We start from the raw sequence: 26,203 nt of genomic DNA on the forward strand, positions 1-26,203 counted from the left end.
CTCTCTCTCTCTCTCTCTCTTTGTGTGTGTGTGTGTGTGTGTGTGTGTGTGCCAGAAAGGGTCAACGAGAGGAGGACGAGGCAGAGAAGGAGGATGAAGGAAACAACACATTTTCAACATTTTTCCAGGTTTACATCATCTAACTCAATGTTAGCAATAATAAACAGAAATTGTAAGAATTTTGATCACATGCACAACTAAAGTATGAAAGTTAAAGGACAACATGTCTACATACCCATACATCTGAGCGTATTTAGGTAAGCTAGAGGCTGTATCGCCCTCTAGTGATAACATCTGAAAACTGCAACAACTCTGAGCTTTCTGTTTGAGGGGACAAGTTCACACTGGATTTAGGACCATGGACAGAGACTTGGAATCGACTCAAAGCGATTTGAAGAGAAATGATTTGAAACGCGGCCTGAATTTGGAGATTAAAGAGTCATGACTTGACTTGACTTGAGACATGATGACTCCGATGACTTGTCTGTGCTCATTTTATGTTTTTAAATGTGTGTTTTTTTTAGTTTGTTTTAATCTGGCTGTTATCACATGACTGTTTAAAAGTGATGTGGACTGGATGGAATGTTTTTTTAATGAGGAAAAAACTGGAAATAATCATGCTTTAAGAAAGTTTTTTTGTTTGGTTACACAGTATCAATAATTCAGTTTATTTAATATGATATTATATGATAATATATTATTAGAATAAAATGAATAAATACATAAATGAATAGGCTTTAATTTATGGAGGACAAAAGTGCCATAATTAAATAAATAAATAAATACATACATACACCATTAAATAATTAATTAAAGGTGTCGTTAATTAATTTAAATTGGAATTGAATAGATGCATGTGTTATTGAATGTGTCATTAATTCGTTAAAATACCAATTCATTTTATGTAAAAAAAACAAAAAACATGTATAATTATTTCACTATCTAATTAATTATTTCATTGTCCTGTGTTGTATGGAATATCAATCAGATCAATATTTAGTAAATAAATAAACAAATTACAAATAAGCATATTAAATAAATCTTTGAAAAAATTAACTGTGCAATAAATATATACATAAAGGTTAAAAAGGTTATTTTACACATTACTTTATACTTCAGAGCCGCTTTTAAATTATGAAATAAGACGTTATCTCCCAGCCAATCAGCAGCCTTCCTCCTCGCTGCTCGGACCAATCAGAGAGCTGTGTGCACTGATAGAACGGGACAGCAGCCGTTACCTGCTCAGATCTCAGTGTACCGGGACGAGTAGTAACGGCTCCTCACAAGAAGTTTGTACACCGGTGTAAAGTGGACGTTTAACGGATGGACCGGCTCAGAGGAACACCTGTCGCACGTCAAAGTGGAGGGTGACGTCTCAAGCTCCTCTAACTGATCCGCCGGTACCGTGATGGCTCGGACCGGCTCCGGTTCGCTCCTCGCCCGCCGGAATATCAAGCTGGACTCGTTCCTGAAGCGGAACACGGAGCGGGAGGTGTACGAGCGGATCCGAGCCTACGAGCCGTGTGTGGTGGTCTCACACACCGTCAACAAGGTGTACATGCACGTAGTGCTCACCGATGAGCGCGTGTACCTCACCGAGTACCCGCCGCGCACGCTCACTGAGGCGTTCAGCTTCGAGCGCGTGAGAGACATCCAGCTGGTGAGTTTAACAAAATAAAGTTACAGTCCACTTTATTACTATTAACAGTGTGATCAGAGCTCAGACCGATCGATTAGTCGATTGACAGAGAAGTAAAGGAGAGTCCTGATTTGTCTACTGATCATGTGTTTGATTAACAGATCAATCAGCTGAACTATAAGGTGTCAAAAATAGTAATAAAGGTACATTACAACGCCCAGAGTTCAAGATTGTTTTCAAATCCCTCTGCTTTAATCACACATATTATTTTAGGTTTAAAGGTGCACTATGTAAGAATGTGACGTCATTAACGTGTATTGTCTGAATGGATTCTAACATAACTATAAAATCAGGTCTTCTTAAAGCTCCTGTTTGTAAAATGGTAAAACTGACGCTTTGGGTTTCCCAACTCGTCGGATACTGCCACTTTAGGATTGTAGGTCGGGTCGGCCACCACCTGAAAGTGTCAGCATCTGACGAGTTGGAAAACCCAAAGCGTCAGTTTTACCATCTTACAAACAGGAGCTTTAAAAGTTCTTGGTCGCCTGCGGACGGATTTCTATGTAAAGGAAGGAAGGAAAAAGGATGTGTGACCCGAACAGTATGAAACACAAGCTAATGTTAGCTTTAAGTCTGCTAAATTAAAAAAACAACCACCACCCATAACAACAAAACGTCCACGCAAAAATCACTGTAAACATATTGTGATATTGTGGTTTTACTTAGCTATGACTGGATAACATTATTTGCTAGCTAACTAAAGAGCTAAAATACTGTTCTTCGAGGATAATGTCGCCTAATTCGTCCTGACCCTCTGGGCTGGCCTGGCTGGTAATTTGGCTAGCTTGACTTTAGCAAATTACGTTATCAGCTAACATTACAAAGCAACCAACATCAGAGCCATGCAGCGTAGCTCTGCAACGCTAACTGGCTAACTTTAGCATGATTACTCACTTGCTTTGAGTGGATATTTTAGTTAGCTAGCTAGCAAATTTGATCAGATAACGTATCCATGATAATTTATTATATATTATGACAAACTAGTGATTTTAGCAAACAATAAATAATGTAACAGTAGTGCAGGTGCAGATATAGAATATGTATGTTCAGGGCTGCAATAATGATTAATTTCAATATGAATTCATCTCATAGATATATTGTTTGTTGCTGCACAATTATTCCCACTATTGATGAATCTGTTTATTATTCTTTTGATTAGCTGTCAGGACCAAAACATGTCACAAAGTTGCGCAGAAATGCAGATCAAGTGTTCCCAAAGTCTAGAGTGATGTCCTTAAATCATCTGTTGTTGTTGTGGAAAACCAAACGACAAAATTGGTCCAACTTTCTGCAGATCAGCTAATTGATTAATCTGCTAATCAGTTTTAGCTGCACTTAAAGCCATCTTATCCATTAATGGCCATAATGGGTTGACCTTCCTTTCAATTATTTTGTATTTTAGCTATTAAATAGCTAAAATAATAGGAAGTCTTAATATCTGACAGGTGCTCTCAGGGGATGTGTTTGTAAAACACCTTTAATTTGTAAGTGTGGTGCATTTGCTCTTAGTAACATCTTATCAAGACATTAACTAATCAGGAAGCGGTTTTTGTTGGATTGTATTTAGAACAATTAGGCTACCTAATCTAGATTAACAGGTTTTAAATTGGATTCAAGATCAATGCTACGTAATAATACTGCATAGCATGCAGCTTCTGAAGAGAAGCTGTGTAGCAGTAGAATCCCCTTATTACCATCTATCATCTTGTTATGTCACGCAGGTCGGAGGTCAGAGCTTTAACTTGTTCTAAGGGGAGTTAATCCAGTCTGCATTAAACCATCAGATTAAGGCCTGTGTTCAACAGTGCGCCCTCACAGCTTCAGCAGGTGTTAAGTTTTTATATAGAGACGAGGTGTCAGTGCTTTCCCTTGACACCTTGTAATGTTGGAACGCTCTGAAGGGGAAATGAGGGTAATTTAGGATTAAATCTCCTCTTTAGACACCTCTGACATCGTCCACTTCAGAGAGAGCCAGCTTTTTAAGCAGCATAGCCCTTAAAGCCGCAACAACTGATTATTTTAAACACCCATTGTCGTTTCGACGAGTGACTGATGGATAGTAGTAACCAGATGTAGGTGGTGACAGCCTCTGTCTGGTGAGAAATACAGTAAAAAATACATTTAGACAGAATCAAAAGAGAAAATGGATGAAAACACAAATGCACAAAGAAAATAAATAAACAACAATCTTTTCCTCTGCGTCATCTCCAGGTCAATGACCTCCCAGATTTCTTAAGTGGAAAAGACAGGGAACTCTGCCAGCACATCAGAATCACCTATGTCACTGAAAAGCCTGCGCGGAGTGGGCGTGATTGGCTGAGGGTAGACCGGAGGGCGGGGCTTCCTCCTATAGCCCCGCCCTCTCGCAGACCTAGCCACTGCTCAACATTAGGCCACACGTTAACAGGTAAGTCGAGTGTTTACCTGCTTTAAAAAAAATGGTTTAGAAGGCCAAAGAACAAATATAAAGTTGACGAGTGTGGTGTCATTTTTTTCTTTTCTTTTTGAGAAAATCTGTAACAAACATCAGCAGAGCAGCTGCAGCGTCTTGGTTTATTTCCCCTGATACCTTAAACTGTAACTTTAACCATCCTGTGTCTTTATTTCCCCGACAGGATATCCTGCAGAGAGGTGAGCATTACACACACACACACACACACACACACACACACACACGTCTCTGGTTTGTCAGATGATATCCATGTATGCAGGCAGACTCTGGCTTTGGTTTCTCCAACTCTGTAAATGTCTTGAAGGAATATTCCACCTCAAGATGATGTGACATTATGTTCCAAACACTCTTCGTTTATTCCCCTCATCGTTAAATATACAAATTCTAACAGAAACTAAGTTTCACCCTTGTCTGGTAGCTGGTTTCTATGAGTAACAAGTACAAAAGGGGACTATTGGGCTTCGGCGGAGGTATGCACTCTACTGAGTGGCATTCTAGTTGGTGTCAAGATCCGTTAACATCTTTACTGAAGTTAAAGTGATATAAATATAGAGTTGATTTAATAGAAATCAGTGATTGTAAGTTGAATTTATTTCCCCATTCTGAATGACAGAGGTGCAACAATCAGTTGATTAATCGATCGATTGATAAACCAGTGTATCGTTTCATTTTTCAAGCAAAAATGACAAACTTTCGCTACTTCAGTGTGAGAATTTGCTGATTGCTTGATCCTCTGACCTTTCCTCCATCTCCACCAACATGTCAAATCAGCTGCCTACATGCCTGTTTATCCAGCGCAGCATGAAAAAGCCGAATTCTTTGTACACTTTTTAACTTTAGCTGTCTAATAGTGCATTTTCTCCACCCCGTCTGTCTAAAGCGTGCTGTAGAGATTCTGTCCGGGGGTCACGGAGACAGACAAACTCTTCAAACTATAAAAAACCTTTACAGCTCTGGATGTCTGCTGGGCTACAAAAAGATAAAGGGAGAAGGTGGAGGGTTAAACTTTAGGAGCTTACATGTGCACATACCTGCTTTTATATACGTGTTATTTTCAGACCACCGTCCTCACTGAAGTCTGACAAAAGAGTGAATATCGCCTTCCACTTACGGATGGGAAACAGCTGAATAATGCGTGAAGTGAAAGCTGTCCCACTCTATCCGGCTCTGTTCTGATCTGGTTCAGGGTCTCAGGTAGCTCATGACTTATTTAATAAAGAGAGGCAAGTTTCACCTCAGCTCCCCTGCAGGACTATATGAGAAGGACACAGAATCACAAGACGAAAGGATTCATACACGTTTCAGTAGAGTCGTTCATGTCGTCCGTGTTTTTGATTTGATCGCGTCCGGTGGGATTGTGTTCCTCCTTTTTTTTTTTTTTTAACCTCCCCTGTGCATCCGTCAGGAAACAGTGTGTTGACTTTGAAGAGACGACAGGAAGTGTGAACACATGAGCTGAACTGTTGCCTGGTTATGACAAAACTGATGTGTGTGTGTTTTTAAACGCTGTCTCATGCTCATCAATCTCGCTGCTCAGGTGTAGTTCACCTCCCGGGACGTCATCAAACACACGCGGGATCTTTGGAGACGTGAACGCAGTTTACAACCGTTTACTCATTACGGTCTAATTACTGAGCAGCCTGCTGGGTCGACGTCAGCAACACTGGAAGTCTAAAGACGCACATCAGAAACAAAAGAGTTGGGTTTTTTTTACTGGTAACCAACTCTCTCCCTGTTCGTGATGGTCCACAGTGAGAGGGAGATGGAGGGGCTTCACATGATGAGGCCCACGCGTTCTGCCTCCTGTCCAAACCCGGAGACTCTGGGCCTCCCGAGGTTCCCGCACCCTCCAGCCCAGCCTCCATCCACACCACCAAACCTCTACACCTCCACCAGCGCCGCCACCGCTCCTCAGACTATCCCCGAGAAGAGCAAGGTACAGATGGATGGACGGTTAACTTAAATCTTAAAGTGTCACAGAACTGAAAATAAAATGAGGCTGGAAAATGACAGAAGATAAAACAAATGTTTGTTTTTGGGAGGTTCACCCGATTAAATGCAACAAACAGGAAACATTAGACCGCCAGCTACTGACACCGAGCCAGTGAAGCCATAATCCTTCCTGTGTTACGTGTTTCAGATGCCGAGGAGGATCGGTTTGGTTCTGTCGCGCCTGTTGAAAAGAGACGGCGCGAAGAGCAGCGGAGAGGAGAAGGAGGCTGAGCTGCATCTCTACGCCGTTTCACATACGTCCAGGCTTTACCTCCACCTGCAGAGCTCATGGAACAGCTACATCATTGTGAGTGACGATAAAGAGTCACACGAAGAATAAATCTGGGATGTTAAGATTCTTCTTCAATGTTAAGATTGTGTGTGTGTGTGTGTGTGTGTGTGTGTGTGTTCAGAGGTCCACTCTGTTGTTAGACCCTCTCTACAGAGGATGGTGCAGAGCTTCGACTGACTCTCCTCCTGGAAAACGACTTCCTGCCATCAGGTAACAAAACTCAGCTGTAACACAGAACAGGACGATAACAGAGGCCGAATCATTAATAATGACATACTCTGCGTGTGTGTGTGCGTGTGCGAGGTCAGCTGGGAGCGGACAGCTCACCTGTTTGCTCAGCTGAGCTCTGAGCTGCAGCAGGAGGGGATCAGTGTGGAGAGTCTCTACCTGCTGCTGCAGGAGCTGAGGACGGCCGCTCACCGTAACGTCACCCTGCGCAGACTCTTCTGGAGGGTGAGCTGCTATAACTGTCTATACTTCTGTACCTGTGAGGAATCTTCTCGACATTATTCATTCTCTCTAGACCGTCATCATTCAGTTACACATGACCACACCCTGACCCAGTGAACCCAGTTCAATCCAAAAACAAGTCATGCCCGCAAAGTTTATTTTTAATATTTATCTCTTAATAACAATATTGGGGAAATTAGTGACAAAACAAAAGTTAACTGCCAGAGTTTTTAGATACTAAAGACACAAGACTGTTCTGGTATAGTGACAGTAAACCTGAGGACAAGATGCTTTAGAGCTGTAATGATTAGCAGACAACTCGATTACACGATTGACGAAATACATCTGCTTTTATTTTGAAAGAAAAAGACAAAAGGGGAAATCAAACAATTTAATATCACAATTACAGTATGCAGACAATCAATCAGCACATTGTTTATAAAATAAACTACTGAAATTACAAAAACATTGGGCCTCATTCATGAACCGTTCTTACGAACAAATTTGTTCTTAAGTCCCACTTACGAAGATTTTACGAAGATTGTGGCATTCATGAATTTTTTCTTATCTAGGATTTTTTCTTAGGCAAGAACAAATCCTACGAACACTCAGGAGTACTCTTTCGCACATTTCAGTGCCGAAATGTTGATATGGTTGTGTTTTCTTCTCTTGTGTAGTTCAATAAAATGCAATATTACAGTGATAATTCTGTCATATTTATTCATTTATTTATTTATTTAATATTTTTGGTAATTCACAAATAATTTAAATTCTAAAATAAATTAAATGTGCAAATGATTTAAGATAAATCAAGTAAATTGGAAACATGCCATCAATAAGTAACCCCCCCACCCCATTTATACGTGGCATTTCTCCATCCAAGGCCCGCAAAACAATGGCATATATATTGCTCCTGCGGCTTTCATCAATGTAAGAACACAGCTGCGAACAACTCTGAGGCTTACGAACGAGTTGGTGAATCTGATGTAGGGTTTTCTTAAGGAACCTCTTAAGAACAACTTAAGAAAGAATCTAAGAAGATTCTTAAGAAGATATTGGGGAATGAGGCCCATTGTTCTTACTGCAAATGAAGAGGACAGTGTGCAGGAATTTTATGTTCTGATTTTGTCGACTCTTGGTCGTCTCCAACGCACCTGTCGATCCGCAGGTGTGTAAAAGTTCGTAAATGTGATATTCCTGTTTTTCATTGTCTTCTGTGATGGTAAACTGAATATCCTCAGGTGTCTCTGGCTGTGAGATCGACATTTCTCACCATTTTAAAGCATTTTATAGACAAATCGAATCATTTATGAACCTCGAAAACAGTTCACAGATGAATCGATAAGGAAGATAATCACGTATTGCAGCCCTACACTTCTTTAACGAACTGCAAGGAACTTTGAACTGATCTAACTCTGACGCCTCTGTGACCTCTTATGACTGAGACAAACACAGAAAAGACCTGAGGACAGTTTAATCTGGTTGGACTTGGGTGACCCTTCCTCTGTTGTTGTGTGTGTTTCAGTCCGGTGAGGTGTGTGTATTCCTGGTTCAGACTCTGGAGGAATCTCTCCACGGCTGTCAGAGCCTCAGCAGAGTCTACACGGCAGATCAGCTACTGTAAGCTCCAGAGTGTGTGTGTGTGTGTGTGTGTGTGTGTGTGTGTGTGTGTGTGTTGAGGTTATAAGCTCATTGCAGTTTTTACACGACATTCTTATGTCTGTTTTTAGAAGGATAGAATTTGTGTGTGTTTCATAATATTTAAAGCTTCTTTATCCGTCTGTTTGGAGTCTCAAAGACCTCAGCTTTAAAGATACTAGTGCAGTGCCCGTAAGAAAAGTGTATTCCTATAAAAAAGTGGGAGGTTAAGGAGCTTTTTCATGGATGGCCAAATGAGGCTGTGTTTGAAGATGGGACGTCAGGGATATTTAGGTTAGTTGTGAAATCCGATATTCCAGGGTATAATTGGCTGTTTGTGACTATTTTTGATTTTGCCATTATATTTCATCTTAAAAGCTATTTACTTGGTGTCATTATTTTCAGCACAACCTCACATGTGACTGTACAGTTATTTTTATTTTTATTTTGACATACTGTATTAACACAATGGACCTAAAATCACAAAAAAAACATGAAATCCGAGTAGAAAAAGTTTGATTTTTTTACTGTGAAAACCACAAATATGTTTAACAAACCATTTTTTTTTTCTTTTTTTTTTTTTTTTACTTATAATGCAAATATAAATTGTTGTTTATCTAAATGTGTGCATACATTTAAAACATTTACAAAGTTATATATAACTACTTACATTTAAATGCAGGCAATGCTCAGGTCTGCCTGAGCTCCTTCCAGCTGAATGAAGAGCTGCACTGCCTGCTCCACATTCAGCTTCTCCTCATTAAACAAAAAACCGACTCCACTACTCACTAAACACACTACACCAAACACTACATAACACACTAACTACACACTCCAAACACGCTAAATGTCACAAATCTCTCAACTCTCACACACACCGACCGTCGTTGCCTGTCAATCATCCGCCTAGGTCCCTCCCACAACTTCCTGTTCCTCAACAACCAAACTTGCTGCTTGGACACTTTCGTGACAAAAGCCCGTTTTTACCGTTTCTTCCTGCACCAGACACAAAGCAAACGTGACGGCAATGTTCGCTAGCAGGTAGCTACACACGAACATCCACAGATTCCGATTCCACTTTGTTGTCCGCGCGTCTCCAGATCTCCTCAGACCCGAACAGACTCGGTCCGGACTCGTTTAATCTCATTAATCCACAACAGTCAGTTTAGATGCACAGAACAGAACAGAACAGGACCGAACCACCGGCAAAATCCCGGTCTAGCTCGCGCGCTGCAGGTATAAATCTGCTTGTTTCTTAAGGTGGGCTCTGCAGTGATTGGCTCTGGTGCGCGTGTGACTGTAGTGGCTCCGGTGGACAATGCTCGTGGAATTTGTAAAGCATTTATGAAATAATTTATTAACGGTATCATTGCAGTCCAAACAAATGCGAAATAGCACACCCTTGAACCATGCAGCAGCCATGTTGAAACTCTCAGGTCAGTCTGATCCTGATCCGCAGAGATATTTGAGGAATACACACACACACACACACACACACACACACACACACACACACACAGACAGAGGTTATTTGCTTTTATAGAGAGAGATATATATATATATATATTTTAAAGACTTTTATGAATCTAGAGGCCGCCTAGAAGCTACAAAAACACAATCAGACATCTAAACTCACTCCGGCTCTCTCCCTCCGCTCAGACTGAGCACTCTGATCGTCCAGACGCTCGCCGTCATGTTCAGGGAGACGGAGGTGGAACCGGCCAGACTCAACCTGCTCTCATCCAAAAAGTAAACATCTCACCTTGAATCATAACAAGATGGATTCATCTCGTTTTCTGCTGTGAACGCTCTTTAAAGGATGATTTTGTTCCTCACCTCCAGAGGTGCCCTGGCCTCCAGAATGCTGCTTGCCGTGATATGTGATCCAGAGCAACCAACACAAAACACAGGATCTCTGATCGACTGTGAGGTGAGCTGCGATCTACTCTCAACTCAATATTTGTATTTATTTAAATCTGTTTTTAATGTCACAGTTGTTCTCTCTCTTGAGGCCTTACTGTCGGAGTATCTGGACGCCGCCTGCTCGCTGCTGTCCGAGCTGCTGCTTTTAGGCCACGAGGTGAGTTGAGACGACGGCAGCTTGATTTCTAATGAATTCATTAATCAGGTGATCAGGTAAATCGTCACTTTGGTACCTTCTTGTGCAAGTGTCCCAGTTTGTAAGTGAGACTCAAACATTTGTGTTCAGCTGGTGACGTCGCACTGTATTGTAACTTTTCTGTGTTTTAGGCCAGCAGATGTTCCACTGCTGACAACTTCCTGACTGTTGGATGGATCCTCCGAGTCCTGCAGTCTCATCCTCACCTGGTAAACTCGGAGCTGCATCCTTTAGTTAAACTTTCCTCTGAATCAAATGAATTTTGTATTTGAATTTGGATCAAGTTGCCACCACAGAGAGATTCTGTCTTACTAAAAGATCGTTGGTTGTCTCTTCTTCTCTCTGCAGACGTCCTTCCTTAGTTACCAGGCTCAGCAGGTGGTGCTGGTTCTGTCCGACCTGCAGGAGTCGTTTCTGAGCCCGGTTCAGTCGGTGCTATTATTTCAGCGCTGTCGCCTCCTGCTGGCCTGCCTGCAGTACAACACCCAGCTGGGACAGCACCTCAGATCTCACTTCAGAGAGGAGTTCAGGTTTGTGACGCTGCTCTGTGAAAGAGCCTCATGAACCGAGGAGGAAGTTGAAGTGTTGATGTAACGTGTCGTTTCTTCCCTGCAGGTATTTTGTGAAGCTGTCATGTGCTGAGGAGAAGCTGCCGCCTCACTACCTGATCAGCCAGCCGACACTCCGACTGGTCGAGCAGATCCAGACTCTGCTCAGATGATCCCACGAAAACACGCGTGCACTGACACCTGAGAAAAGGACTGTGACAGCGTGTGCCTTTACTGAAGTCTGAGTGATTGAACTTTACTGCTGCCTCGAACAAACGACACAAACCAACCAGGCAGAAATAAACAGCACTCGTCCACCGTGTATATTTGCATTGTTAAAAAAACTGTACCTGTAATTCTGGGCAAGTCCTACGCTGCAGAAATCTCCTCCAGGTGTTATGAGTGTTACCTTAACAGGTTATTCTAATAAAGGAAGGAATTCTGCATGAAAATAAAACACACATCTCATGTCTGAACAAACCTGGACTGTTGGTGTTTGTTTTGGTGCTGGAGAGGAGAAACCAAAACTCTACAGCAACGCTAGCGTGGAAAAAGATTTCTTCACCTGGGATCGAAAATAAACTCTTCAGAGTCCAATGATGAACGACAAACCAACGAAACTCAGAAGAACTTAATTAATAACGGCTTTATTGAGTTGTGTAGCTTATAATCCCAAAACACAGAAATCAGTTAGCAAGTTTTGCTAACTTCTGGGTTAGCCTACGAAAATATGTCATCTACTACACCACTCTGCTGCTGCTGCTCTTGTGATCACGTTGGTGGTGTTTAAAATGTTAAACAATAATTTACAAAATGAACGTCATGCTGTACGGAAGAGGGCTCGGAATCAACGACTGAGACGATAAACTCATTAGGAACCTGTTAATAAATCAAGTGAGAAGTAGGGTAATTTTCTCATAGGCTTACATACAATAAAACTTATTTTTGAAACCAGTGGAGGCCGAGTTTGAGGGTGTTCTGGTCCCACCCCCGAGCATAAAGACATTGACGGGTGTCTCTGCACTTAATCTATAATTATCATACAGGGTGCATTTGCTTAAACACATGGAATTTTACAATTTTATTGTGATTAAAAAATATATTTCTAGTTCATATAAAATTTCACGTCTGTCATAATATAACTTTTTTTTTTTAAATGACAATAAAGCATTCGTTCAAACAAAGTCACTGTCACTGATATCAATAATTATAATAATTGTGTTACACTACGTGATCAATCTTCTGACCTGGTTAATACTGCGAGACACATTATGGCAGTTTTGAGGTAGTAAACATGATGTCATACAGAACATCACTGTAACCGTTCACAGCTTGGCTCTCGGAGGCGTGCTGGAGTACAGATTGTGCTGTAGAAAAGATAAAATCTTCCTCCAGGCGTCTTCCTGAGCGTCTGAGTGAGGTTTGGTTTGTCCTCCCCACAGCAGCATCACTGAAACACAAAATAATAGTCAAACATGTTATTTATAAGCGCCTTTCACCTCCCCAAAGGACACAGCAGATGAAACCAGTCCATAAAAAAGAAGACTTGGTTTTCTGTTAGGAGGTATACTGTAAATAAAAAACACAAAGCCTGTGTGACTCTGTGTCAGGAGGACTCACCCGTCTTTGTAGCTACTCCGGCCGCCTTAAAATTAGAGGCCCTGAAGTGAGGCGAGTAGGGCGGCTCAATCAGATGTCCAGTATCAGGGTAGAGCACTCTGCTCAGGAGGTGCCCGTTCCCTGCTGCATTCATCAAGAGGGCGATCTGAGGGTCAAAGGTCAAATAAAAAACAAAAGCACAAAGTTCCTCTCCGGTGAGAATAATCCTCTTTTTTATATTTCAGATTAGATGCTTCAGAGCGGGCGGGACTATATTCTGATTAAAGGGATATTCCGGTGTAAATTTAATCCATGGTCTAACACACCGTGAAACTTTGTTAGACTCCCTCTCGAGAGATCAAGTTAGCAGACCGCTAATTTACGGAGTTTTATCAACCTCAGAAACGACCGCACGACAACAATACACTGCAGTAAATGGATCCAAATATAAACCGCCACCAAAAAGCCACAAATAATGCTCAGAACAGCACCAAACTTCAGCAACAGTACAAATAGGGTCTCAGCACATAGTCCGGGGCATCTAACCTCCGCTAGCTTAGCTGGATTTCTACTGAAAAGCTGACTAAATTTACCACTCTTCTGCAGCAGCTTCCTGTTGACGGGAAGTCCCGACGAGTCGATTACCGAGTGCAGTAGAGTTGCGCGGCTCATGGATGAAAATGTATGATTATGACTCCATGGAAAAGCAATCAAAGTTCATATGTGTCTTACCTGCCAGTTTATAACAGTTATTATCGAGAGCGGACAGGGAAAAGAACGGAATTGAGCATTTCTAACCGCACTCGGTAATCGTCTCGTCGGGACTTCCCCGACCCGGAAGCTGATGGAGGAGAGTTGAAATCTGTTTTTAGCTTCACAATAGAAATCCAGCTAAGCTAGCGGAGGTTAGATGCCCCGGACTATGTGCTGAGACCCTATTTGTACTGTTGCTGAAGTTTGGTGCTGTTCTGAGCATTATTTGTGGCTTTTTGGTGGCGGTTTATATTTGGATCCATTTACTGCAGTGTATTGTTGTCGTGCGGTCGTTTCTGAGGTTGATAAAACTCCGTAAATTAGCGGTCTGCTAACTTGATCTCTCGAGAGGGAGTCTAACACAGTTTCACGGTGATTTAGACCATGGATTAAACTTACACCGGAATATCCCTTTAAATGCTTTAGGCCTCCATGTAACAGTTGGAATCTTTGATCAGGATGTTTTCCGTCATTCGAATATGTGTGTGTGTGTGTGTGTGTGTGTACTCACATCCTCAGCACACTCATCCGCAGGCACGTTCTGGTCATCTTTTCCATTGACCAACAATATGGGACAGTTTATTTTCCCCACCTGCCAGAGAATTAACCAGATTTAATGTGTTTGTTAGAATAAACCTATATGTTTTTGTTTTTTGTAAGTGAAATACAGATTGAAGGATCAGAAAGAATGCAGGTTTAAGGTTCGTCCACATTAACGCAGGTACTTACGTCCACTTTCTTCGAGGGGTCGTCCAATAAGTGTATCCACATATCTCGCCACACATGATGGTTGTTCTCATCGATACGTAACCGGTGAGAGTTCCTGCGGTCACAAGTAATCGTTCACATCACTTCGGCTATACAAAAAAACGTGTTACTAACAGAACAGAATACTCACGATCTCGGCTCCATAATGACTTCCTTGATGGTCCGATCACGCGGATAAAAGTGGCTCCCGCTGACACAAATACAACAACGTGGCTGGAACACAACACAAACAACACAATGACACATGAAACAAACGCTCCCGCTGCCTACAGGACTTAAAATTCTGGATCTGTGTGATTTTGCCACCAAAAACAACCCCACGACATTGTGCATCTGTCACTTGCCTTTACAATGGTGCTCTCCGCTGCCACATGCATGGTCACCAGCGAGCCGAGGGAAAGGCCAAACATTCCCACTCTGTCTGGGATCACTTGAGGATGCTCCTTGATAATATTAAATGCTGTCTGTGCAAAAGCAGATAACAAGAAATTATGATATGCAAGATCTATAAATCCAAAGTTTTTGGTAAGTTAATATCCTAAATGTCTTAAATGCCTTGTTCTGGCCAACAAGTACTACATTTATCTTTTTCTTACATGGTCCAAGTTCAAAGTTAATGACAATATCACTGAAAATGGACACTTAACACATTAAATATTCAGATGCGTGGCCAAAAAAGTAATGTTATGACCTCAAGATACACCTGCCTGAATGTAACAGGGACAAAAAGTCATTACAGTCATTTATTTCCATATTTACACTCACTTTGTGTACATAAAACAGTCAAAGACAAGTGCTTAGGTGGAAGAAATATGCATATTCAAAAGGACAAAATGCACAAATGCATAAAATTACATCAACTAGCATAGTTTGGGGCCTTAAGTGGGTCACTAGTCTACAGAATCACTCGTTGGCTGATGTAGGCTCTAGGGTTTTGCTTTTGCTTTGCTGTGTTTGTAAAGGTTGGTGAACTAACTAACTCGCCTGGTTGTTGGGTAAATAAATTGTCCTTCACACCGAATATATAAATTCTGGAGGCAATAAAAGAATAACACAAACCTCAAAATACTTAAACTCCAGATCTGCGGACTCGAGCTCCTGAGAGTTGAAGTAATCCATCGCCAAAGAAACGTAACCATGTGATGCCAGCAAGGCTGAGCGATACTCTATCAGCCCTCCACCGCCGCCCCACATATCCAACAGTCCAGGGAAGGGTCCTGGACCTGACGCAGGGAGGGACAGATTTTAAAGAATCCGATCTTTAATCACATCATAATCAAACAAAAAATGGGTCAGAGGAATTCCCTGTGTATTTCAAGATCATTAAAGGCAGATGCGAGGAGGGAGTGTGTTTCCCAGGTGATGCAGGTGTACCTGGAGGTATGAAGAGGGTCCCTCGCACTCCTTTCTCCATGATATCGATCCTCTTGACCCCTGGAGCCATGTACCATCTCTCTACGAGCACCGAGGTCAGAGGCGTCTGCTCCCTGAAGCCCTCAGAGACGTGTCCACTGTAGACCGAGATGTTGTGGAGCATGGGGCTGCAGACGTTCATCTTTCTCAACCTGACAGGTGAAAGGTGGAGAGTTTAACAATCAGGGTGAGGAGCTAAGCTTTGTAGGAAATCTGACAATTCTGTTTTTAGCTTGCCCAGCCCTCACCTGCAGCTTCACAGAGGGTTATCGTATTACCTGAGGCCTTTGCGGCTGCCTGGGACGGGGCGCATACTCCACAGCAAACCCATGTCTTCTTTTCCTGTGTACGTCCCCCCAAAACTCAAATCCTCTGAAACTACACAAGCAGGAAAATGTCAACAACAGCAGACATCTGTCGCATCTTTGTGTTTAGACCAACGAGGCCAAACCCACCAGACACCATCCCTCTGAAATCACTGACGTAGTGTCCGAAGGCCTCCCAGTAGTCCTCATCCTCAGAGTGGTGGAGGGAGTGAAGTGTGACAGGAGATCCCGGAGGAAGACTCTCCACCACCACCTTTAACTTCTCGTCCACCAGACCTCGAGTGGGCTGAACCGAGAGAATCGGAGAGGTGGGCGGGGACATGGTCGATAATCGCCTGAGGAGACATTTTTTAAGATGGATTTTAAACTTTGCTGGTGATGTTGAGTGATGTCTATTTTTTAATTCCTCTCATGTGAGGTCTATTTTTCTTGCCATCCTTTTATGCTTTTATTTGTTATCTTCAATCCATTAATTGTCCTTTCTTTATGATCCCCATAATCTATTTATCAGTTCCTAATTCCTCTTGTTGTCCCTCTCTGATCCTATTCTTTCGGCGAGTGCATCAACTTTCTCCTTTTGACGAGGAACATGACCATAAAAGTTACTTAAGTGCTCAACTCTACAAAGTAACTAAAACTAGAGCCACCTCAACTTGTTGTAAACAGTAAAGTGCTGCTTAAAGGAACAGTTCACCCCAAAACTTAAAGTTCAGTCATTATCTTCTCATCCTCTTGTTATTGGACACAAAGTCACTATCATGAAAAAAGACTAATCAGGGATGTAGATATTAAACAGGTTTGTTACAGAAGGCTAGTTTAGAAAACTCATGCTCCACCACTTAGGGCCTAACCTCCCACACTTCTCAGTAACGTTATGTTCACAGAGCAGCACAACAAGATTACACATCACCTGAAGCTGCCCTGACTGAGAAACTGAGATTCAACATATGTAAAGTCAGCTATAGTTGAGAGAAGCAAACAGACAGCCAACAAACCTCAGTCCATTAAAAAAAGGTATTAACGGTTTATAATACAAACATTCCAAATGCTCTGATTTAATCTTAAAAACGACATAAACTAACTTTTAAGTACCTGACAGGTCGATGTACACTCGCAGCGACTGCCAGCCGTCTTAAACCCAGCATGGAAGCAGGTCTAAAATACACGAAAACAAAACAACAAAAGCCATAAAACTTAAAATCTGACAGAAACAGCCATAAACCTGCCTGTTGTTTTTTCCCGGTTGTTCCTGTCCTTGACGTGCTCCTGCCTAACTCCACCGGCCGGAACCAAACGACGGGACTTGTTTTCCTACTTTTTTGTGTCTGTTTGGCTGTTTTCAAACAAGGAAATACATTTTATAATATATAACGTTTGCCGAATTAACAAGAAGTCCCAACTTCAGAGATTGTTATACAGACAGCCTTACCTACTTATAATTTACGAAGTTTCTTCTAACTTCTAAAAATGAGTGATTTTTGTAAGGGAGTCTTGGGACTTTCGCCAAAGAAGTTGCCTGTTAGCTACGGTGTACTGTGCGTCTAAACACACTTGTTTTTATACAAAGAAATACATATCTTCATGTATAACATTTGCCGAATTAACAAGAAGGCCCGGATAGTTAAGAATGTGAGTAGAAATTGTTTCACATTACTTAAGAAGTTTCTTCTAATTTAACAATGACCAAAATTAGCGACTTTTTAAGGGAGTCTGGGGACTTTGGCTGAAGACGTTACCTATGTTAGCTACTGTTTACTGTACGTCTAAACACACTTGTTTTTATACAAAGAAATAAATATCTTCATGTTTAACATTTGCCGAATTAACAAGAAGTCCCAACTAGTTACGAATGTGTTACAGACAGCGTTTCACATTACTAAGAAGTTTCTTCTAACTTTATAATTAACACAATTTAGCGATTTTGTAAGGGAGTATGGGGACTTTCGCAAAAGAAGTTGCCTGTTAGCTACTGTTTACTGTACTTCTAAACACTCTTGTTTTATACAAAGAAATACATATCTTAAGGAGTCTGGTGGCTTTCTCTAGTTTGAATGAAAAGAAAAGGGTTTCACCAGAGAGGCTGCTGCGCGTTACTGACACGTCCACAGGAGATCAACATGCACTTGAGCTCTCTGGTGGACTTCAGACTCATTATTATAATTTCCTTAAGCAGTTCTTCAGGTGACCACCTCTTCCTGTGTTGTAATACGATCTACGGTGACTTTGAGTGAGGTTATTTTATTTTATTATTTCAAAAATCTATCCTTTCACATTCACATTCACATTGGCAGTATGTCTTGTACAACCAGTATAGCTTGTTGTTGCATAAACACACAGAAGTTATGTTGGATTGTAAGTGTACCAAAGGTGCACATGTAAGCTCCTCCAACATATCAGAACAGTCATCCTTCGGCAAGAAAATCTGTGTAACATAGCTGAATGATTTTAATGGAGAAAAATCAATATTTTCACCCCAATTTTCATTGATAATTTCATCTGAATGTATCCAGTGACAGTGCAAGTGTGAAGCAGGCTTAAGTTTGTTCAAGGAGGATTGGTCAGGTTAATTTTCTACAATACAGGGAACACTGAATAATTTTTTTTTTGGCCCTAAACAGGAAAGATTAAAGGTCAGCGCTCACCATGAATCAAGGGCAGAAAAATCTACATATTGAGACAGAAATCATGATGTAGTTATGAACACAACGCTGAATGTTGTGACTTACATGAGGACAATTATAAAATCAGTCTAGAAATCCTTTATTTCTGTCTTTATGTTCAGCAGGATGGACGGATTTGAGTGTGTCTTCACTGTTCTTAGTAAAAAGACAAAAATCAGACAACTGCAGCTGCAGCCAGGGTTTCTTACTAACTCTATGAAGGTGGAGCACATACATCCAGTTTAAATCCCTGCACTGGCTTCCTGTGTGTGAAAGTAGAGACTTTTACAATTACTTGTTTATAAAGTGTAAATTAATATCTGATTAAGTTGTCTCTGGATGTAATGTAATGTAGTTACCAATAAAGACTCATTAATGGCTAATTACTGAATCACTAGTTAATTTGTATGTATTTTTATTTGTTTAAATATTAAAAAGTACATCACGTACCTATTATGTATTTATATATTTTCAAATAAAAAATATAATATTAAAAGAAAAGAATATTATTGACATGTAACAAATATAACATTTATGTGGGAAGTTTCAAAGCGGAACTTTTGTGTTCGGAAGTCTAATGGAGACGGACCGGAAGCAGCGTGAGGTTACCGAAGTGTCTCCTGGAGTCTCGCACTTGGTAAGTTTCGATTCAGCTGCTTTGTCCTTCTGTTAGCTCACGTTAACGCTGTTTTTCTGTTCTGTTTTTCTACGTGTTGCGGACCATCTGCTGTTTCGGCTTCCGTTGTCTCTGAACCAATGCCCGTTCATAAAAACGTTAATTTAAGGGGTTATCTCATGTCCACATCCGATGGCGCGGGAGGCTGCTGAAGCCTCATTGCTGTTGTAATGAAGGGGGTGGTCTGACGGTGAAACCATGTTCGCCTCTGGCTCCTCAGCTTGTCTGACTTCAGACCCAGAAACGCGGATAAACCTCCATCTGACATTTATAATCTCACCAAACTCCATTCTGAAATCTGTCAGTTTTGTTGTTGTTGTGTCTGTTATTATAATCAGCTCATCATTACATGAAACAGCAAATAATTCACTTTACAGCACTTGGAATTAGTAAAAAAAAAATCCCTCTTTCACCTAGCAGATCAATTTAGAAATAACTTGTCAGCAGTGGTGGAAAGTTACAAAGTACTTTTACTCTAATTCTGTACTTAAACACAATTTTGAGATACACTGAGACAAAAAAACACTCACCTCATTTGGCGTGTAAGTGTCAATTTGTGTTTAAATCTAATAGAGAGATGTTGATTCAACTTTTTGATTATTTTGGAGGCTGTAGTTTGCTTGGCTGTTGAATTGCATTACATCATACTGAGTCTTTTGTTTAGTTTACCCTCAGAATATCGTCTAGTTTAGTCAAAATAGATATAGCCTAAATGTTAATCTCATGTGGCTGCTTTGCCTTCAATCAGTGATTTTCTGCCCCTTTATCGTTCAGTTCTGTCCTCAGAAAGTCAGCAGCTGCTGTTGGCTGCACACCGATTCCAAAGAAGATGTTGAGAAGTGCCTCAGCACAGGTGAGCAAGAATCAATTGGTACTAGACCATATCTATCATGCTGAACTCGTATACCTGTAGAAACACTGTAGTTTAGTCAAGATGACTCGCTGTGTTTTTACTGGTCAGACTTGTAGGAGCAATTTTAAGTGGTACATTGAAGTGATGAGGGATTAAAGTGAATGTGCCGAAGAAAATGATTTAAAGCAAGGAGTCGTCACTTAAGAGTGATTTGGGAAGCAAAGAACGGAAACTTGTGATCTCAAAGAAACGCATAAATAAAAGAATATAACATGGGAAATAACATGTTTGACCCACGGCTGTTTAAGGCGTTTTGTACAGCTCAGTATACCTACGATTTTATAAAGTCAATACTTTATTTATGTGGTTCCTCTCGTCCTTCCACAGCTGTTCCGACAGGTGGTGAGATACAGGAGCACTGATGCCAACCTCATCCTGGAGAGATGTGAGTGAAAACCCTCCGAAGTTCCATCTAACAAGCAAGCAATATATAATCACGATCAGAACAAAAATACATCAAAGTTAATATAAAAAAACTGATAATACACGTTAGGGGTGTGCCAAAATATCGATACTACGATATATCGCGATATTTCGTCTTGAGGTACGTTATCGATACACTGGTGCCAAATATCGATATTTAAAAATGTAAAAAAAAAAAAAAAATGATTTTTTTTTTTTTTTTTTTTTTTTGGCCCACCACCACCATTCCTCTTCGGAGGACAGCTTTATCTTTATTCAAACATAGGTATACAACCAAATAAAATTTAAAAAATGGTTTAAGTAGCTCCCACACCCACACATATAGATATTTAATGATAGTTGTAGTCAGTGTGTGTGTTAAGAAGAGACACTGTGCAATATACTCTTTGTTTACTTGGCTGTCATTCATGTGAAATTGATTGACAGTGTTTTGTAATTCCTGTGAAATGGATTCAGTGCAGTCAATAAATTCTGAATTTCTTCAGTGACACAGATATCGTGATGTATCGTGGATGAAATTTCTTGCAATATGCCGATTATCGCAGATTCGCTGTATCGTGATATTATCGTTATCGTGGGCAAAATATCGTGATAGTATCGTATCGCGAGGTACCTGGTGATACCCAGCCCTAATACACGTTGGTTGCTGTGAATGTAAAGGAATTCTGTGAACTTTGTGAATGTGTATGTGATGATTAAGGTTTCAGGAATCTGTAATTGTTGGAGAAGGTACCTTAAAAAGCTGCGTTCTTCTTCATAACTCTGCTCTGATAACGTAGATGTGTGTGTGTTTGTGTTCCAGCGATAAACCGCGTGCAGCTGTTGGGCCGAGTGGGTCAGGACCCGGTGATGAGACAAGTGGACGGTCGCAACCCCGTGACCATCTTCTCCGTAGCAACCAATGAAATGTGGCGCACCGGAGAGCCAGAGATTAATGAAACAGGTGCGACGTCAGAGGACACCGGATGATAGAAATGCATGCAAATGAAGCATGTTTAATTACAAGTGAACTCAGTGTGCTTCACGCTCAAATGGTTGTGCAATAGACTGTAACTAACACAGACCAACATGTTTGAGTATCAAAGGTTTTCAGCGGCGAGGTTTGGGGTCGGAGCGCTGAAGAATATTTACAAACCAGTTTTACATTAAGCCAAAAGCTAGAACAGACTGGTGATATTGGTTTCTGACCTTTAGTATCTGAAGACTCATTGTTGGAGTCTGGTTTATAATTTGATGAACTGGTAAATCAGATTGTTGTTGCAGTGAGGGGGGAACAGTTTTCGTAAAATCCCAGCTACTGAAATGTAGTTAAAGCGAAACTCTCGCCAGAATGCAACCGAGGCTTTTTTTGTGAATGTACCGGAGTCAAACCTTCGTGTAAAAGCATAATTACGATGAAAGAGGCACTTTTAAGATTTACCGTATTTTCGTTTTCAGGTCAGAATCATTTTCAATGGGAGTGCTACGGGCACTTTTACGATAGCATCAAAATCTCTATTTTTAAAACACTAAGAAGGCTCGACACAACATGAAACTTTGCTCGTAGTATCACTAGGGTCTCTACACATGAACACGAGCATTGAGAACATTGTTTGTGTACACAGAGTTTACTAAAAAGCAGGTTTTTGAACAACTCATGTTAGCAGTAGCTTGTTCCGTGTCGATCTCAGAATGTGACGTCACACGGAGGACAGTTAAGGTGGAACGCTCCTAAAGCTTAGTTCCATATAAATGCAGGATAATTTGTTTTGTCGTTAGCGAAAAACAATATTGACCTTGAGTTGAAAAATGAGCCTCATGTAAGAAACAATACTAAAATAAAAAGCCGGGAAAGTCACGTGAGATATCGCGTTGTTGCCAGAAGACAGTAGCGGTTCAAAAACCTTCTTTTTAGTAAACTCTGTGTACACAAACAATGTTCTCAATGCTCGTGTTCATGTGTAGAGACCCTGGTGATACTACGAGCAAAGTCTCATGTTGTGTCGAGCCTTCTTACTGTTTTAAAAATGGAGATTTTGATGCTATCGTAAAAGTGCCCGTAGCACTCCCATTGAAAATGAGCTTGACCCAAAAACGAAAATACGGTGAATCTTAAAAGTGTCACTTTCGTTGTAATTATGCTTTTACACGAAGGTTTGACTCATTCACAAAAAAAGCCTCGGCTGCATTTTGGCGAGAGTTTCACTTTAAAGCACACGAGGCTTCACACCTGTTGAATAAAAGTTTAAAGCCCCACATCAGGACCTGGACTTCCCTTTTTAAAAGGAAAGGTTCACCCATCAAGGAAGATTCATTATCATTATCTTACTTTCCCTCGTGCTGATTTAAAGTCAGGTTAAAAGTGTAATAACTCAGAGCAGACGTAGTGCGTGTTTTAATTAGTTTATTTTATTGGTTTTTATTTTATTGGTATTCAGATGTATTAAAAAAAAACATTTGAATAATCAGAGTTTCCAAATATCAGAACTGATAATCTGTAAATGTTCAGTAAATGCATGTATATATATATATAATTTGCTTTGACTCTGAATTCTACTCTTGATACTCGATTACATTTAATATCAGATCCTTAAAGACTAAAACTCAACTCACTATTTGTCTTGGTGACTCTAACTTTTACCAAAATGATCTTATAACATGATATCTCGACTGTTTCTCAACGGTGACTGTTGGGTACTTTTTACACCACTGTATAACATTTCCTGATCTGCTCTGCTGAAGTGTTATTATTCGGCCACTAGAGGTCAGTGTTGCACAACGACTTCAGTCAATGAATCTGAACACATGATATATGATGGTAGATCTGAAGGTTTTAGATTACCATAAATGATGTAAGAAGCTGAATTCAGAAGCACTCAAATGCCCCAGTAATACTGCGACGTCCCTGAAGCTCATTTCCAGCCCTAATGCCTCATTCACCATTTAAAATTATAAAGATGACTAATGGGCTGATAAGAAATCAATGTAGAGGTCATAACAGAAAACCTTCTGAGTATTAACGTGAGTTTTTTTTAATGGCCAGTAGGCTGTAACGGCTCATTACGTGACTGATCATGATTCATGTGTGTCGTGTTTCCAGGCGACATCAGCCAGAAGACGACGTGGCATCGCATATCAGTGTTCAAACCCGGTCTGAGAGACGTGGCCTACCAGTACGTCAAGAAAGGGTACGAGCCGGGACCAGAACCTCCAATATACTCATTTAGTTTTATTTATTCTCTTATTTATTAGGATATTTAAAACTTCTTTAAACGGCAGTTTGTGTACTAGTGTTCAAAATGTTGAGATCTTGTTGTGAATCCTGGTTATTCTCCTTTTCAGCTCCAGGATTCTAGTGGAGGGAAAACTGGACTACGGAGAGTACACGGACAAGAACCAAGTCAGACGTCAGGCCACCACCATCATCGCAGGTCAGAGCGCGACACACACTTGTTCCTCACGATCTAATGTCAACGTTTATTTGACATGTTTAGACTAAAACAATTTATTTCTTCCTCTCCTCTCCAGACAACATCGTCTTCCTGAGCGACAAAGAGAGAATGTGAAGGACTTTCCTCCTGGTCTCCGCCCAACAACAAGTCAACTTCTTTTTGTATTTTCATGTTTATTCAAACGTAACATTGAGGACTCTGAATGCCACCAAGTAAAGGAACTGACTCACACAGGAGAAAAGGGGGGACGCAGGCATCAAGAGAAGCCCAAAGAGCCCCGAAGTGTCATACGAATACATTTACTGATTCTGATCCTGCTTTTTGTAAATAGCCAGTACAAAGAAACAGTTTGTATTTTCTTTTTTTGTTTTTGCGTGTGCCCAAGTTTTACCGCAGAGAATAATGTGAGGTGAAACATGTTTTCACTGGTCACTGTTGGACAAGTTGTAGCTCTGTTAAGAGCAAATCGTGTTGGAGCTGACAAGTTTATTATAGTTTTTCTTTACCTTGTCAGTTAAGACAAAGTCTCTTTAAGCTCAGTAAATCAGGAGTTGTTTCTTGATGTGGACGACTGTAATTCAGGCGTCTCGAACCATCTACTTTCCCCAGGTCTTTTATTTTGAAGAAATCATTCACAGAGCTGCAGACTAACTTTCTCACACCGGTCGGACTGCTGTGACTAACTTCTCGTTTAAGCTAACCCATAAACACATTGTAATTTAAACTCTTCAACAATAAAGTAAAAATGCAGCAAGAATTGTTACAAAGATATTTTTATACTTTTTTTCTTATCTGACCAGCTGAGTTTCAGGTGCACCGGTGCAACCAATGCAAATGTTTTGTCGCTCTTCACAGATTTTCGGGTGCATGTGCGGCCGAGATGTTTGTACCCCAGATCGCTGTGTTTAATCCTCCAGCAGTGCTGCAAAAGAAACAAAACCGACTGTTAACATGTCGAGTGCTGCACTGTTGTTGTAGCTTCATTGTTAAGAAGTTTGAGGAGTGGATGAAGGTGTGAGAAAAACTTTTCATGGAATTTGTCGCCAGAAGAAAAATCTGTCCAACTGAAGTGTAAAGTTTTCCTCTCAGCTGCTGTCTCAGCTGTCTCTCATGAATTAAAGTTGTTCAACCGAAGTGAAATGTTTAAATTTCCAAAGCACTTACAGATTTAGAGGAATTAAGATCCACCTTTTTTTTTTTCTGTTTCTCCTTCAGTTAAACAACATTAGTGTGTGTCCTTCATGTTCTTTTGTTTTTATCTGCATTAGTTTTTTTTCTGCTTTGTCACTTTCTTGTCAGTTGCGATTGCATATATCAGTGTTTCATTTCCTTCCTGGTTGATTTCAGCTCACTGCTGCTGGTTCATCTCTATGTAACAGTTCCTATTATAAGACTTGACTCCAGACTTTGTTTGTGTTCATTCACTACAGTCAAAACATGTATGATTTAACCATCCTGTGTACATTTGTGTTTCCTAAATTCACTTTGAACGCACTTTAAAGAGGAAAAAAAATCATAAAAGTTACATGTAAGCCATTAAAGTAAACTTAGAAACATTTAAAAAAAAATCAGAAACAGAATTCAGTGAATATAAATGACAGATATTTGCATTGAAACTTATAAAACAAGTATTAAATGGTGATTATGTGAACTAAAAGCACGTTTTTATATATGATTTCACTTTGAATTCACTTTAAGAGACTTTTAAAAAAGTTTTCTCACTGGTGGACGCTGATTGGCTGTTTCCTTGACAGCGGGGGCGGGCTTAAATCAGAGGTATTCTTGGCCTAAATCTACTGGTCGCTGGAGTTCTCGACCCCTCTTCCTGATTGGCTGCCTCACCTGTCAGTTAAAGGCTCAGCTGTACGTTCGAACGGGCTTTAAACAGAGGAGCGATCTGATTGGTCCGCCGGCTGGATTTGGGCGGGGCTGTGTGTTGTCGAGGAACCTGTGGATTCAGTTCAGAGAAGCTGCGTCAAGCAACGGCACGAGCAAGGCTGAGACCGGAAATGGCGAAGAGAATGTAAAAATAAAAGCATGTAGGCTCAAGG

At 40.7% G+C, this 26,203-nt stretch overlaps 3 protein-coding genes across 6 annotated transcripts; 2 read left to right on the forward strand and 1 right to left on the reverse strand.

Annotated features, from left to right (window-relative positions):
* The first annotated feature begins 1,198 nt into the window (after positions 1-1,198).
* On the forward strand, positions 1,199-11,670 carry c14h12orf56 (chromosome 14 C12orf56 homolog). 2 transcript variants are annotated; one of them, XM_030439549.1, is made up of 14 exons: positions 1,201-1,660; positions 3,911-4,106; positions 4,315-4,330; positions 5,904-6,087; positions 6,292-6,450; positions 6,557-6,645; positions 6,744-6,888; positions 8,411-8,505; positions 10,183-10,272; positions 10,366-10,453; positions 10,535-10,603; positions 10,774-10,851; positions 10,991-11,172; positions 11,258-11,670. In XM_030439549.1, exons 1-14 carry the CDS (start codon positions 1,409-1,411, stop codon positions 11,361-11,363), a joined length of 1,749 nt encoding a protein of 582 aa, XP_030295409.1. In that variant the 5' UTR covers positions 1,201-1,408; the 3' UTR covers positions 11,364-11,670. The 2 variants fall into 2 exon arrangements, with proteins under 2 accessions (XP_030295408.1, XP_030295409.1); XM_030439548.1 differs by having other exon boundaries at positions 1,199-1,660; positions 10,366-10,603.
* Positions 11,671-11,818: 148 nt separating this feature from the next.
* Positions 11,819-18,188, reverse strand: LOC115595289 (peroxisomal succinyl-coenzyme A thioesterase-like). Of its 3 annotated transcripts, XM_030439552.1 has the most exons (12): positions 18,122-18,188; positions 17,142-17,204; positions 16,179-16,384; positions 16,002-16,101; positions 15,685-15,875; positions 15,370-15,533; positions 14,655-14,774; positions 14,441-14,523; positions 14,272-14,365; positions 14,054-14,134; positions 12,811-12,955; positions 11,819-12,640 (listed from the first exon to the last, which is right to left on the reverse strand). In XM_030439552.1, exons 2-12 carry the CDS (start codon positions 17,192-17,194, stop codon positions 12,516-12,518), a joined length of 1,362 nt encoding a protein of 453 aa, XP_030295412.1. In that variant the 5' UTR covers positions 17,195-17,204; positions 18,122-18,188; the 3' UTR covers positions 11,819-12,515. The 3 variants fall into 3 exon arrangements, with proteins under 3 accessions (XP_030295412.1, XP_030295413.1, XP_030295411.1); XM_030439553.1 differs by lacking the exons at positions 17,142-17,204; positions 18,122-18,188 and adding an exon at positions 17,276-17,347; XM_030439551.1 differs by lacking the exon at positions 18,122-18,188 and having other exon boundaries at positions 17,142-17,333.
* Positions 18,189-19,276: 1,088 nt separating this feature from the next.
* Positions 19,277-25,557, forward strand: ssbp1 (single-stranded DNA binding protein 1). Its single transcript, XM_030440797.1, has 7 exons — positions 19,277-19,346; positions 20,160-20,238; positions 20,626-20,683; positions 21,524-21,664; positions 23,801-23,888; positions 24,043-24,131; positions 24,229-25,557. Exons 2-7 carry the CDS (start codon positions 20,215-20,217, stop codon positions 24,264-24,266), a joined length of 438 nt encoding a protein of 145 aa, XP_030296657.1. The 5' UTR covers positions 19,277-19,346; positions 20,160-20,214; the 3' UTR covers positions 24,267-25,557.
* Positions 25,558-26,203: the final 646 nt, after the last annotated feature.

The sequence above is a fragment of the Sparus aurata genome, chromosome 14 (assembly GCF_900880675.1).
Source record: "Sparus aurata chromosome 14, fSpaAur1.1, whole genome shotgun sequence".
Taxonomy (NCBI): domain Eukaryota; kingdom Metazoa; phylum Chordata; class Actinopteri; order Spariformes; family Sparidae; genus Sparus; species Sparus aurata.

Coding starts and splice junctions, on each gene's coding strand:
- c14h12orf56 (XM_030439548.1), top strand. CDS start 1,409: ATGGCTCGGACCGGCTCCGGTTCGCTCCTCGCCCGCCGGAATATCAAG. Junction 6,088..6,291: donor CTATCCCCGAGAAGAGCAAG/GTACAGATGGAT, acceptor TACGTGTTTCAG/ATGCCGAGGAGGATCGGTTT. Junction 11,173..11,257: donor CACTTCAGAGAGGAGTTCAG/GTTTGTGACGCT, acceptor TCTTCCCTGCAG/GTATTTTGTGAAGCTGTCAT.
- LOC115595289 (XM_030439552.1), bottom strand. CDS start 17,194: ATGCTGGGTTTAAGACGGCTGGCAGTCGCTGCGAGTGTACATCGACCT. Junction 16,385..17,141: donor AGTGTACATCGACCTGTCAG/GTACTTAAAAGT, acceptor ATGTCTCCTCAG/GCGATTATCGACCATGTCCC. Junction 14,775..15,369: donor TGGAGTTTAAGTATTTTGAG/GTTTGTGTTATT, acceptor GCTTTTGCACAG/ACAGCATTTAATATTATCAA.
- ssbp1 (XM_030440797.1), top strand. CDS start 20,215: ATGTTGAGAAGTGCCTCAGCACAG. Junction 20,684..21,523: donor CAACCTCATCCTGGAGAGAT/GTGAGTGAAAAC, acceptor TTTGTGTTCCAG/CGATAAACCGCGTGCAGCTG. Junction 24,132..24,228: donor GGCCACCACCATCATCGCAG/GTCAGAGCGCGA, acceptor TCTCCTCTCCAG/ACAACATCGTCTTCCTGAGC.